The sequence below is a fragment of the Taeniopygia guttata genome, chromosome 1 (assembly GCF_048771995.1).
Source record: "Taeniopygia guttata chromosome 1, bTaeGut7.mat, whole genome shotgun sequence".
In the NCBI taxonomy this organism is placed as follows: Eukaryota; Metazoa; Chordata; class Aves; order Passeriformes; family Estrildidae; genus Taeniopygia; species Taeniopygia guttata.
This window is the reverse complement of record NC_133024.1, coordinates 43,033,239-43,047,841: the sequence shown is the minus strand read 5'-3', so window position 1 is coordinate 43,047,841 and position 14,603 is coordinate 43,033,239. Positions and strand designations below refer to the sequence as shown.

At 36.4% G+C, this 14,603-nt stretch overlaps 1 protein-coding gene across 4 annotated transcripts in view; it reads right to left on the bottom strand.

Moving 5' to 3' along the window:
• Positions 1-5,989: 5,989 nt before the first annotated feature.
• ATM (ATM serine/threonine kinase) overlaps positions 5,990-14,603 on the bottom strand; it is a 58,004-nt gene continuing 49,390 nt past the window's right edge. For 2 of the 4 annotated variants that reach the window (XM_030270356.4, XM_072927653.1), the window contains exons 55-63: positions 14,262-14,402; positions 13,169-13,285; positions 11,832-11,981; positions 10,951-11,116; positions 9,635-9,721; positions 9,442-9,556; positions 7,772-7,835; positions 6,973-7,109; positions 5,990-6,851 (exon numbers count right to left, since the gene is read on the bottom strand). In XM_030270356.4, the coding sequence (XP_030126216.4) occupies positions 6,668-6,851; positions 6,973-7,109; positions 7,772-7,835; positions 9,442-9,556; positions 9,635-9,721; positions 10,951-11,116; positions 11,832-11,981; positions 13,169-13,285; positions 14,262-14,402 (1,161 nt within the window). In that variant the 3' untranslated portion in view covers positions 5,990-6,667. Of the gene's footprint in view, positions 6,852-6,972; positions 7,110-7,254; positions 7,565-7,771; positions 7,836-9,441; positions 9,557-9,634; positions 9,722-10,950; positions 11,117-11,831; positions 11,982-13,168; positions 13,286-14,261; positions 14,403-14,603 lie in introns of those variants that run through there. The other 2 variants (XM_030270368.4, XM_072927657.1) reach the window with 2 other exon arrangements.

The window sequence follows — 14,603 nt, the reverse complement described above, 5'->3', positions numbered from 1 at the left end:
ACTACAGTAATTTAAACCAGACAGTTATTTTTGATTGCCCCCAGTCTTTTCTGGGTCCCACAGTTATGGATGCACTGCGAGGTTGAAAATAACTGAAACTGTGATCCAAGGGAAAACAAAGTTGAACATCAAAGTAAAGACAAACAAAACTAAAGGGAAGGAAGAACAGAAGAAACTAAGCACACAGAAGGCAGCTGTCTTTTAGAGTTAATTATGATGGACTGGAATTCATTTCTTACAAGCCACTTGAAAGCTGCTTGATAATTATAAAAATATTTATAGGCCAAGTTGACTTCCTTTGCTTAATCTTGGGAGACTGTAGAAGGTGTATTCTTTAGGCAACTTTGTCTGCCTGCTAGAAACCTCACTATGCTCTGCAAGTTTTCTAGTTTCTCTACTAAAGGGCTTAAACCTGATCAAGAGCCTGTTTCTGCAAGTACTGCCAAGTAATTGAAGCAGAATATTCTCAGTAAAATACTTTCTGACCTAATTTCTCTGTAGGATGCAAGCATTACAGATCATTATCTTTCCACTTGCAGACAGTGTCATCAAAATCAGGCTAGGTGCTGTAAGCATCACTTTACTGTATAGGGAATTCTCTGTGGTATTCATTCTGGATGCACAAAATTGCCACTGCATGAAAGCATTAGGAGTATTTGCATTCACTAAATGTGTTCAGCAAAGCAAGTCAAAGTGGACAAAACTAGATTACTAAATCCACAATCTCTGCAGTGCTAACCACCTGATGTTATTGACTTAGAGATTTGTGGGGGTTCTGCTCTTACTAAACCACAGCTTTTTCTTTTTTTTTTTTCTTTTTTCTTTTTTTTTTTTTCCCCGCTCAATCTTAGTTTCTCTGTTGATTTCAGCCACACCTGATTCTTGTGGCAGACTCTCAGTGGCCAGATTTATTCCACCTGTCTTTGGTCTCTTGGCAGAGATACATCAGGAAGGAGCAAGAGTTGTTCAAGGTGCTTCTGTAGTAAGCAGGCAGAAACTGGGATCTCTGCAGAGCAATTAACACCTTGGCTGTTGCAAAATTGCTCTGGGGAAGAACCTTTCCAGCTCTGGTAGCTATAGAGGGAGCCTGTGGAGTGTAGGCTTCTGACACGGGTGCTACAGGGAGACTTGAAAAATGGTATGAAGTATACCTCAATTCAGTTATACACAAGGAAGATGAAGCATTAAGCACGTCTATACTTTTGAATTACTCTAAGAATTTAACTGGTTTTATTGTTGGCATAGGTTTTTGTTAAGCAAGATTGTAACACCACTGTATCTGCACTTAATTATTTTAGAATTAAGTTTACTTTGGTTCTGACTGTACTTTTTCAGGAGAAAGAATTCATCAGTGGCTGCAAATGAAGTCCTTCGCAGCACTTTCTTTCTATTTAGCTCTTCCAATATTAGGAAATAATGTCTTCTTGTAAAAAAAAAAAAAAAAAAAAAAAAAACTGACAAAGGCCATGCATAAATGGGAGTGGTATCATGACTCTTTAATACACAACAGCTGTTTTTCTTGAATCTGCAATGATAAATCACTTTCAGATCATTAAAAATTGAGCAACTCTACAACAAGGAAGTGGTTTCTAAGTGGATGATAATGTATTTTCAGTAAATTCTAGTAACCTCATAGAGAGACTTGGAAGACCAATATCAAAATAATGAATTATTAATAAATTTTATATGTTAAACACATTGTGACAGCCAGCAATAAAAGTAAATTACTTATTTTATATAGAGAACGTGTTGTAACAGCCTCCTCCTCCAGCAAGAAATCCATTAAACTCCTTGGTGTATTGTCAATTGGATCACTCCTGTACTGAGATACTCATATTTCTAATAAAGACTAACTGGAAAAATGCAACAGAAATGTAAAAATATTTTTAATACAATCATATTCATACCTTAAAATGGTTTTATAGACATGCAATTTCTTAAAGCATCATTTAACTTTAAAAGCTTCAAGCATGCCTATAATTGAGAGATAAGTAGTTCTTTCATAGCAATAAACTATAAAAAGACCCCTCAGCTACAACTGTAATGCTGATGCTGTAAAGAAGCCAGAAAACAATGAGTGAAGCAGGGGAGGGACAGGCTGAGAGCCACATTCAGTAAGGGCCTTTGAAATGAAAAAAAAAATTTACTTTATAACCATGAGAACAAAGACTCAAAAAATAGTGTAGGAGTGAGAAGGAAAGTGGTTGAGAAGAGCAGTAAGAAACAGGGAGCCCACAACCTGACTTCCATGTTTTACATACAGTAAAACTGGTAATTTGGAACTGAATGATGACAGGACACTTTTGCTTTAAGTAATTGTTGCATATCCTGAGGACAAGCAGAGGCTCAAAGGTTTGTATTTATCTTTCTGTACATAATGTCTGCCTTAACACAATACCTCGTGTATTGTCAGTGCTTTACGAGACCTTGTGTGCAAATGACAGAATTAAGGTGGACAGATAAGAGATAATTATAATGAGATGTGTGTCACATGGCAGTTTGCACCCACAGTGGTTTTCACAGACCTAAATAAATTGATTTAAAACTGGTTTTAATTGCACTGGTAGGACAGCTGTGTGCTGATAGGGCATCAGTTTCTGTGTTTTGACATAGCCAAGGGGCTCTTAGTGTGTATGATCTACTCATGCATTATGCAATGCATAGGTGTGTTAACATAATAAACTGATTAAGATAGTGAGGCAAGCCTAAAAACCAAAACAAAATCATATAAAGACCCAGATTCTCCTTTCCTTTACACTGAGATGATTGAAATGGTTTGTTGTAATTTAGGACTCACACTGCTGTCTAGAAAAAAATCCACCAAACTTATTTTGTGAAAAATAATTTTGGATTTTAAATTATGCAACAATGGGAAGTGGGAAATATTAAGTAAAAGAGCATTGATGTCAGACATATCTCATAATTACAGAAACTACTTTGTTAGATGTGCCATCTTAGGGAAATTTAATTTGCTTATATCTCCATTTCTGCAGCACAAGTAGAACTGTCTCTAGCTTTGATTTTATTTGATTGTTTTAAATTAGTGTTTATAAGGATTTGTAGCAGGTATAAGTATGGTGTAATTTTAAAGATGTAAATTATATATTTACTCATGTTTCCATTCTTGTTTATTATTAAAATTATATTTTATTATTATTTTCAGTTTATTAAGTCACAGGATGATCCATATCCACACTGTAACTTCAGTGGAACAGAGGCTTTTACTCCCTTTCAAGAAGGAGAAACAGATTTCATATCAGGACCAGATGTGATACCAGTTAAATTCACTTTTTCTCTGAGAAAGACGTTTTTCCAGTGGATACAAATGCCAAGAGGTCATTTTTCTAGTATTTGTTCATATCTTTTTATTTGTTCATATTGTGATGTGGAGTTGTAATTTCAGCAGAAAAGCTGAAACAAGCACTGCCCGACTGAAAAAGCAAATGTTAGCTGCTTTTATAGTGGACTCTGCTGTTTACAAACACCAATGTCAATTTTCTGCCCAAAATGCATTTGCAATAATGTAGTTTTTCAGAATGCATTACTGCAGAGAAGAGCACAAGGCTTCTGCACAGTAGATTGCTGAATTAATGCTCAAACTTTGTACTAAAAGCTGAAAAAGTTGGTACAAACCGATCCTTTATTTTTAGCTCTTATTACCAGGATTTTGTAATCTTTAACTTGTTTCAGTAACATTTACTTAAATACATTTTTCCTGTAAAGTAATCCCCTCCAAACTGTGATTGTGCTCTCTTGTCCTAGGCTGTTTGCTTTACTTCTGGCAGTTCACAACACTGAAATTCCTCGGGAGAGGATGTTCTGTCACAGTCAGTATTGCTCTTAGGGAAGATGAAGCCAAACCACAGGGCTTGTCTGCAGCATCATCCCTAAGCCCTAAAGAACCATGGGATTCACCTCAGATTTTGCTTAACTAAAGTCTTTGCCTTTATTGCTAAATAATAAAGAGCACGAAGACCATGGGCCAAGCAAACGGGATCCCAGATGTCCCACACTGCTCAGTCATCACCTACTTTATGGGCTCAGCTTTAGGCAGCACCAGCTGGCTTTTTCTCAGCTTTAGTTTGTCAGAGAGCTCATTTCAGAAATGGTGCAAAAGGGACAGTGGCTAGCACTGCCTGGGGTTTGGCTCAAGAGCATTTAGACACATTGTTCTGTGGGTGCAGTCAGAGAGTCTGTTAGGAAAAGTAAATGTAAACCAATATGAAGACAGACTAAGAGATACTAAGCAAGATTGGTTAGACATTGCTTCCTTTTTTATGTCTGATTAGAGTAACTGACAGGTGATGTTACTTTCCAATTAAAGACTTACATAATGTGTGAGCTATTTCAGGTATCTTGGCAATCTTTGTGGAATGAAAATCTTAACCAAGTAGTGGTCTAGTTCTGATGTGCCAGCTGTCTGAACTCAGGTCAGGACACTCCAAGAGTCTCTCCTCCATGAAAGCATTTGTTTTGGGAGCTGCCCATGAGAGGTATTCATTTAAGCAAAACATCTTGATTATTGATAAGTGTTATCCAGAACTTCTATGGCATGTTTAAGTGCTTGGAAGCAGGGCTGGAGACTTGAAGAAAAAAATGTAACTCTTTAACAATGACTGATTGCATTGCTAAAATTAATGATGTGTGACCTTGCTAGTAAGATGTTAAATTCCCTTAAAAGAACAGGACAGTGGGTTGGGAAGGAATGCTGAGAAATGTGCACACCACAAACTTCAGCTACTGTACAACTATGTAATTTCAGGTTTTCCTTTGGCTTGATGGGCCCAAATCCAACAGTAGTGTCCAGGCAAAGGTAAGCTCAGGGATACAATGACTGGAAGGTGTCTGGAAATTCCAGGTGAGTCATGAGAAGCACAACTGCCTTATTAGTTGTTTATTTCATAGTCTGAACTCTGTATGGAGCACTTTCTGGATAGAGTTTCCAAAGTCACTATTTTCTCTGCAATGGCTTGAGAAACACCTAAACATTTCATCTTCTAGAAATGAGAATCTATGAGAAATCTCAAGGCCTCTCTACCACAGACAGAGGTAGTCTGGGGAAAGTGTATGTGGAGGCAAAGCTGGGTTTGTATGGAAGAGTTAACAAGTGATGAGAATCTGAAAGATCTGTATCTAGATGGAAAGAAATCGCATAAAAGCACGATCTGCTCTCCCTTTACTGAGGATATAATGTACAAAAATACTCCAATGATTAAGATGAGACAGTAACAATTTTTGGGTGCAGATAGATATGGGATACAGTAACATTACAGATCACTCCAGGACAGTCTCTGGTGAAGAAAAATACTTGAAGGACTTTGTTTAGTCATTTCCTACCTGCCATCGCTTGATAGGACATTTCTCCCTTTCCTAAGTGTCCTTTAAATTCAACATAAAGAGCATGGGCTCTGTCAGTTACTTTAATTTTCAGAGAACAAACATATCATTGGACAGTATTTCCTCCCCACAAAAAAAAGCCAGGATGCACTTTTGGTTGCAAGGATCAACAGAAATTTATGTCATGAAAACATAGTACAAAAGACTCATTTTGCTGTGTAGACAATATCTTACAGCATAAAATTGTGAGAACACCATAGAAATAAAAACCCATTAAATGCTGATTGGAACAGGAATTCTTCATTTATATTGCTGTAAAAATGCATGAAATGTAAACTAAGGGTACACCAACCTTTATTCCTATTTTGGAATATAAAGATGGTTTGGGAAGATTTATTAACTATGCAAGGTAGACCATTATTTGAATGGCTTCTCTGATTATCCACATTCACTGACCACCTGATTTTTTACTTTTAAGAAGGAGCAATGTCTTCTGTAAAACCATGTGCACTCAGAATGGGATTTTTGTGCTTGGAATACAACTTCAGTGTTTCTGGGAGGTGTTTACTGCAGATACAGTGACTGTTTGCTTTACAGGCATTTCCAATATGCTAAGTTTCATTTGTATAGTCAATATGTCTTGTCAAAGAAGTCAGTGCAACAAAAGCTAAGTATTTTTTATTGTTTTATACTATTAGAGTAATATAAAGTACCAGCATAATTTGATTTACAACAGGAAAAAAAAAAAGCAGCCATATTTTATTTGACCTAAAGTTTTCATTTATATACAGAAGTATCCATTTAACTAAGCTTAAAAAACCCCAACCCCAAAACCCCTTAATTCATTACACATGAGGTTCTCTGGTTTTCTTTTCTTTCACTGTGAAATTTAAGTATAACCCCCTTTTGGAAATGTAGTTTAGCTGGTTATATCATGAATCCTGGATTTTGGATCATTCATTCTACACAGTCATGTTACCTCTACCAGATATGAGAGTCCTGCATTTTAGCAGATATACAACAGTGATGAATCTCATGTTTTAAGAGCACAACAGATCCAGTCTGCCCAAGCAAAGTCCTTGTGGGTCACAAGGAACATCAAAGCAGTGCTTGGTGGTTTAGACTGCAGGATGAACCTAAGCAGAATAAAAAATGTTTCTCAGTAACAGGTTATTGAAAAAAAACCCCAAACCATCCACCAAATGCTAAAATGGATAAGGTGTTGTGGTTGCTCTTGATATAAGTTTTGTGAAATACCAGTTTGAAATGTTAAAACACTTAGTGCAAAAAAAATTAGGTTTCTTCTAAAAGCATGCTGGATCCTTCCAAGTCACTCCCAGGGTTTCCATCCATGATAGAGACGGCTCAGATTTTTAGGGTCCATGGCCTGTTGTATGAGGAGGTTCACCTGCCCTCCCACACTGAGCACTGTTCCCTCCTCAACACCTTTCAGCTTCTCCTGAAGTCTCATCAGAACACGCTCAGCCACCTTGTTAAAACTCTGGTCATCACTGCTGGCAGAATAAAAAAAGAAAAACAGGTGCTGTAGGTATGGATCCTGAGCAACATCCAGTGAGAAAACCATAAAGCAAGGCAACAGTGCAGCGAGAGGAGGGTAAGAAAAAAATCTTGCACCTGGCTTTTCTTTTAGGCTCCTGTGGATCGGTACCAAGTGTAGAGCTCATGTCAGCCTCATCTGCTGGCCTCTGCTGCAAATACAAAGCTTTCAAGGGGTTCATGGTCCAGTCAAAAAGAGGATCATAGAGCAGCACCTATACAGTAAATAAACCTCTTTTTAATTTCAACTGTTAATTATAGCTAGTTCAGTGCCCTAGCACTGTTGGAAATGCTCACACTAACCACAGTATTAGGAGGGTGAGTGTTCTGTTCTGGTTTTCTTTTTTTTTTTTAATCAACAGAATTGGGCTAAATTGGTTAGTAATAATCCAAACTGCCTCTGAGCACTTGCAGGTATTTGTGTTGTTCATACCTGACAAAGTTTTGCCATCAGTCCCATTTCAGCAGTGAATAGATAATTTTGTAATACACTGCTAGACACTAAAGAGAATCATTACCTTTTAATGCACAGCATAACCTGCTTTCAAAAATCAGCTTCAGTCTCTTCTTTGTGGTTTATGCAAAGAGGATTTAATTCAATCAGTATTACTCCTGCTGGGAATGTTGCACTATGGCTAGAAGCATGTAGGTGTTGGAGAAGGAGAACTGTCTGAAGGAAACAGTTCCCACAGAAAATGCAAACTGGTTACAATTTTATCAAAGATTAAATGAATTAACAAATCTGACCAAGACCACTATGTTCTAATTCAGTACAAAACACCCTAAATGAGTATTTGGTGCAGTCATGCATATGAAGACAAAGACAATGAAGACATTCTGGCAGGTTACTATCCAAAAGCATGAAAAAAATGCTTACTTCTACAATAGTCAACAAAGCTTCTTGAGAATTTCTCATAACAGCCATTGTTTTCTCACAGCATCTAGGAAATATTTTACAGTATTTTAGGTTATTTTTGGCAAAATGAAATTATATTTTTGTAATTTAAATCATGGATATTGGTACTCAAAGTTTAATTTCTAACGTAAGAGTAACCTCTCTGATATTTTTTCACCTGGGAAAAAAAAAAAAGAAATTTAGACATGTAAAACCAAGAGAAGACTGTGTAATTCACTGATTATTTCTCTGTGGAAAGAGATGACCTGTTTAACTGCCTGAAATATTTCAATATGCAGAATTAACCACTGAGTTAACACTGCCTATTAGGGTGTGCTACATTGCTTGGCTGGATAAAAACATGTGCTGGGATGCTCTGGAACACACTGAGAATCTTGGTAGGGTTGTTTTTCATGAAATGAGCAGACCCAGTAGCCAGACTACAAGCAATTTCTGAAATCCCCCCAATGAGTTTTGATACAGAAGAGGTTACCTACATTCACTCCCAAGCAAACTAAGCTCCTGAAATGAATCTGTCCTGGAAGTTTCCCATAGGAAACTATCCTATGGGTCAGGTACTCCTGTGAAAGAGGGATTGTACATCCTGTCTACTTCAGAATGAGAACACACACACACGAAAGTCAACTGAACACATTCCCAGCCAAGCGCCTGTTTACCACTTACACCTGTACTGTTCAGTACAAATCAGGCTGGCTGAGGCAGAAACAGCATCTGCACCAGTGCCTTTGACACTCTTATTTACTTCAGCTGCAGCCCAACAAGTCAAGTTTTTCTGTATCATGGTTTCAGAAGTAATACCAAACTGTGAGTTTGACAGCATCATCTTTACACTAGGAGTGGCAGTGACAGCTCCTTCATGGGACAAAGGTGCACTAGGAACTACTTATTAACCTTAATTGTTGCCTCAGAAAGACAACACTTACACTATGTGCTTTTTTAAAGACATGAAATTTGGGGGTTGTAAGCATTACTTCATGAACATCATCGAAGTCTGGAATGAGAAATGTCCTGCTATTTAGGAATCCCTTGGGTTATTCACAGAAGGTAGGATGGAGGTTGACTGAACTCAATGCATTTGGGATTCTTCTGTTTTGCAGTATTTATGGTATTTATATGGAATAGATCTATGAAGTCCAGATTTATGGAATTTAGATTTTGCACTTGCAAAGTAATATAAAATATATAATCCAAAAGGGAAAAAATACTCAAAATTATATACATAAAACTAAACAGAAATTAAGAGTCAAAACAAATTGGTTCAAAGACATTTAACAGCTCCAAAAATATAGCGTAGCTCTGAAAGAAATATAGTTCTGAAGGAAAACAAAATCATTCTGAATCAACACTTAGCTGTGGAGCCTCTGGAAACACTGAGCCCTCCCTGAATTCCACAAGAGGGTGATAATAACCCATTGGCAAGTGAACAGTATGAAACGCTGAGCAACAAAAATGAACTTGCAGCTGGTTATATAAATACAAGCATAGGAGTTAAAGGTCAGTATTTAGGTTTGGGTGTTACCAGCAGAGATCTGACTCCCCTCTGAAGCATCAGAACTATTTAACATGTAACAATCACAAAGCTGGAAGTACTCTGCTGCCTCCTTCTCCCTTTGCAATTCAGGGGCACTCACCTTCTGAAGACCCCTTCCACGCCGGTGATACCCATTCCATCCACAATGTCCCTGGTTAACCTAAATGGAACAGTCTCTGGTATGGGAAGGATTTTGCCTTGCTCAAAAGCAACCCCTAAATGAAAGGATGATAAAAGTTAAAAAAAAAAAAAAAGTTAAAGAAAAATTAAAGTTCTCTTGCTGTCTTACTTACCCAGATCTATATGCACCAGTTCTGCTGTTTGTTCATCTATCAAGATATTGTGATCATGTCTGTCTCCAAGCCCAAGAATGTAGCCAACTGAAACAAAAATGTAAGTGCTGAAACAATGTCATAAAAACCACAGAAAGCCTAAGAAAGATTACTGGTGTAATTGTAACAGGCAAAAAAAAAAAAAAAAAAAAAAATTGAGACTATTTCTTCCCCCCCATATACAGATGTTGTCCAAGGAAAGAGCAAATATCATTCCACAAATCCAAAAAGAAAATGCTGACTGAATGAAATTGCAAAAAGTTTATTCTCATACAGATGTGCATTGTTTTATCTGCTCCACAGATTTCTTCCCCATTTCTACTTGTAGATCAAAGATTATCATATAATATTGCAGATTTCAAAAAAAATTAAAATTAAAAGCAAGTGCATAATAAAATCAGGTTTTGTTATTTTTACTATCATTAGCAAACCCACCAAACAAAACAACTGTTGTCTAAGTCAGTTTTATCAGTTTTAAAAATCTCCAGTGATCCAAATTATAAGGTCTTTCACATAAGCCTATTTCACTGCTTTACTGTCCTTAAATGTAGAAAAACTCCAAACTACACTTCCCTTACTGCAATTTACACCTTTTAGTCTTTTTATTAGCTGTTGGACATGGACAGCAGTAGTATTTCCTACAAAAATCTTTCATCTGACTTGTACTACACTACAGATTTACTTTTTTTTTTTCACTAAAAAGGGAGTGCACAAGCGTGTTACCTTCTAAAATGGGATCTACTGCAATGTATACAATCTACTAACAAATGTCTTCCAGAGACTCAGTACAGAACTGAGTCATCCAGAAAAAAATCCACAGTACTTACATTTAAGTATTTATTTTTCTTCATTATGACAGGAAAATTAAAGGAAATATCCCTGAGCTTAAATAACCATTTCAGCCATGGATAATAATGTCAGTACAAAGACAGTAAATGACTGAGCTTTTCAATTCAGTTAAAGCATCAGAGGCTACACAGGAAATTGTTTTTAAACCAAAACAACAGAAATAAAGTCAGGTAAAAAAACCCCAAACTACCAGAATCTAAGAAAATGACCTATTATTTAAACAAAGAAACACAGAATTTCATCCTTCCTTCTGCAAGAAAAATGGGGGTGTGGAGGAACAAAAATAATGCTGATGTTCTTGCTGGCCTTCTTTTGTCCCCTACTATGCCTTTTTTGACATGTGACAAAAGCAGGACAGCTACTATGTCTGAAATGGTATAAACCCTTTGCTTGTATAACCTAAAAAGCCACTTTAAATAATCCAATACCTATAGAAGATGTAGCCACACTGCGAGTGTATGCCAATCGTTTTTCAAACCACACAGCTGGGTCCAGGAATTTCTCCATGCAGAAATACCGGAACACAGGTTGAAAATTCTCACAGACTTCCATGAAGATTCTGTATTTCTCTTCAGAATGTTTCTTTTGGGCATCCTTTAAACACATAAGAAACGTTTTATCCATGACTAACTGCTTCAGAAGGAAATTACTTCTTCCTTCCTTTCTACCCATCTCCCCTCCAATCAAATGTTGCTATCACTTCTTTCTCTTTCTGAGCTAAGAACCATTGTCTGGTTTTTGCAGCAATTATTAAGGCCCCTAACTCTCCATCTTACTAAACAATTCTATTTTTATATACAATTCAGATGCTAAAAACTTGAGAAAAACCACTCCTATTTCCTTGATGCAGCAGGTGCATGTGTTTTATAGGCATATGCAGGTAAATGGATCTTGTTGGGAGACACTTCCTTTCTTTGCACTCTCTTCTGGTACCTCTGCTTATCTGATGGCCTCATGTCACTGTGAGAAAGTAATTCTCACTCATTCCCATGCAAAAGCTCCACCAAGTCAAAATGAAATATACTTTTATCCCGTTATTACCATAGCAATTTGAAAGGAAATAGATTCTTGCACAATCATGGATATTTAAAGTGACAGGTATACTTGTCTGCAATTTTGTAAAATTATGGGGAGGTGATCTGTAGAACTGAACTGAAAGTCTGAATATCTATTCCATGCCACCGGCCATAGTCATTATTAGATATACCAAAACTATAGTACGTAGTTCTCCATAAATTCCACCTCCCTCCCCCCAGTAAATATTAGGAATCAGCTATTTTGTGGTGTTTTTTAAGTTATTTGGACTCACCAGCATTATTTTTTGACACCGATGAGCAGTGTAATCCTTTGGCCTGTATCTCTTGTGAGCTCCTTCTTCAGCATTCACAAGGTACTCTCCAATGGGAATTGTTCCTGAGCACCACTCCAGAACTCCACTTCTCTGGGAAAGGGGAACCACCTGGAAAAGCAAAACCATGGAGGGGAGGGTATACATGGGGGAAGGCTATACACACTAAACTATGAATTCACACCCTGCAGAGCATGGGTGCACATTTCTGTTTGTTTAAAAAGACAAAGGCGGCCAAGCCATGCAGTTGACACCACAGTATCTCTTCTAAACACACATGTATACATATATAAAAATCCACACAATTTTTTTCTACCTAATAATTGCAATTTTTTCCTTGCCCAGTGAACCTTTCACCAGACATGTCAGCACAACCTAATGATTAGCTACTGCCTGTTTCCTTCAATTTTCATTTCTTATGGAAGTCTTTTATCTCATAATGCAACACCCGTTCTATTTTTCCCTGCTGTTGCTCATTTTTACACACATAGAAACCTGAGTCTTACTTGAAAATTATTCAAAAAAATGTAACTTTAACTCCATCTGAGAATTCTTAAAACCATGCTAGCAATTCAGATAACGACCTTTAGAGATTCCAGAGTGCATGTTTCTCATTTGTCAAAGAGAAGAGCTTATATTTTGAGAGTACTTATTCAGAGGTCACCTTCACAGCTATTATTATAATGTCAAGTGCATAAAAGGAGGAAGGAGAAGTTCCTGTTTAAATACATATTCTGCATTCACAATAAGAATTTATTGCATTTCTTATTTCCAATTCCAATTCTTATTCCCAATTCTGATTCCAATATAATTTGGAATCATATTCCCAATTCAAAAAAAACTCAGTTCAAATTCTGTATGAAAGACCCTAGATGGAACTTCTGAATTTAATTGTAAGGAATATTGCAAGAATGGAATTAAGTATTAATTAAGGAATATCACAAGGCAAATTAATAAGAATTCATAAACAAACTTGTATGTTCGAGTTTAAATGACTAGCAACTTAAAATTTAATGACAGAGAATTACCTAATTTCTTTTCAATTACAAGTTCATATAAAGAAATATTTGAAGAGTATTTAAATATATATTAGGCATCAATAAATTTAGTTTAATGATTTGAAAAAATAAAATTGTAATAACTATATTGTTTATTCCATACTTTAAGATGCAGTGACTATTTTAATAGCCCATAAATAAAAATCTTTTAATATTGCATTTGGGTTATGAAGAGGAGAAGGGGGAAATATGCTTTATTTCTCTCTGCTACCACAGAGAAAATTTAGGGTTCTGGGTTACCTTGTATCTTCGGATATTTAATTTCCTCTTTCGTGTTTCAGTGTTTTGCTGGAGCAATGTATTGCACATCTGGAAAACTTGTTGCATGACAGCATCTTGTCTCAGGTCATCACGCCCCTTCAGCATAAACAGAAAAAGCAGTTGAAAAACACTTCTCAGCATCCATTTCTTGCTCAGCAAGTAAAAAAAATTATTTTAAAAATTGCACAAAACACAAGTTACTTTTCCACAATAATCACTTGGAATAAAACGTAATTAACAGTTGTTTTTTCCTCTGTATTTGGTTTTCTGTTAGTGCTCAGCTGCTTAAAGAGAACCATCATTAAGTTAAATCCTAAAATCATCACCTCTCTTTTTTTTTTTTTTGACAGATGTGATTCAGGTTTCAATCAACCTACATTTCTTATGGTTCTCCTTTTAAAAACAGGTATTCGATTCACCATTATTGAACAAGCCAGCACACAGGTGAAGCAGCATCATTTGGTACTGCAGTTCTGATTGCTGGATGCAGATCTAGTGATTCATACTTCTCTTTAAAGCTTTCAAAACTAACCCATACTTAGCAGCACAACAGAATTTTCCTAGCAACTGCCCAATGTTTGCATACAAAGAGAGAATGAAATCTGCTGACCTAAGGAGAAATAAAGTTTTTTAGAGTGCTTTACTTCTATGTGCATGCTTCTGATTGTCTCTGAATTGCAAATACTTTTTTATATGGGGATGAAGAAAGGAGGTATTTAACAAAATACGTTGATGGTTTTTATTTACAGAACTCTTCAGGTCACCAGCTGAGGCATGACCAGGCAAGTCTGGGAGTTGTCAGATAAGCTACTGGATTTTAATTACAGGTACTCCTGAAAAAATAATTACAAACATATTTAATATATTTACTTATTATTTATACTATATTACTTACTAATACTTCATAATTTCGTTTATTAAAGCATTCCTCAGCCAAGAAAACTGACAGTGAAGTGTGAAGAGTCTGCCCATGGTACAGAAATGGTACACGAGAAAACTGACAGGAGAACTTAAAAATAAAACTTCCAGCATGCTACGTCTCTGAGATGTCATTACAACTGACAAAACCCACCTTAACCAGCTGTCTCCTTTCTTTACCATCTGATCCTACACAATCTATTATTTTAGGCAGATTAATGCCTCCTGCTAAACGAAATTCTCGCTTGAAAGAACTTATTGTCACCAAATTTTCATACTGTCCTGTGGGATCCACCTGAAATTAAAAATACGTTAAAATGAATGTAAATATTACCTCCATTTCACTCAAAGCAGTAATAAGTTATTTACAAACCTCATTAGCAGACCATATGCTAAATATTAATATGTGCACTCCATCATCTACAAGGACAATACCACAAAGGCTATGAAAACATGCTGAGCAAAGGATTTTAGTTTTTTTAAATTTCTCCTTGTT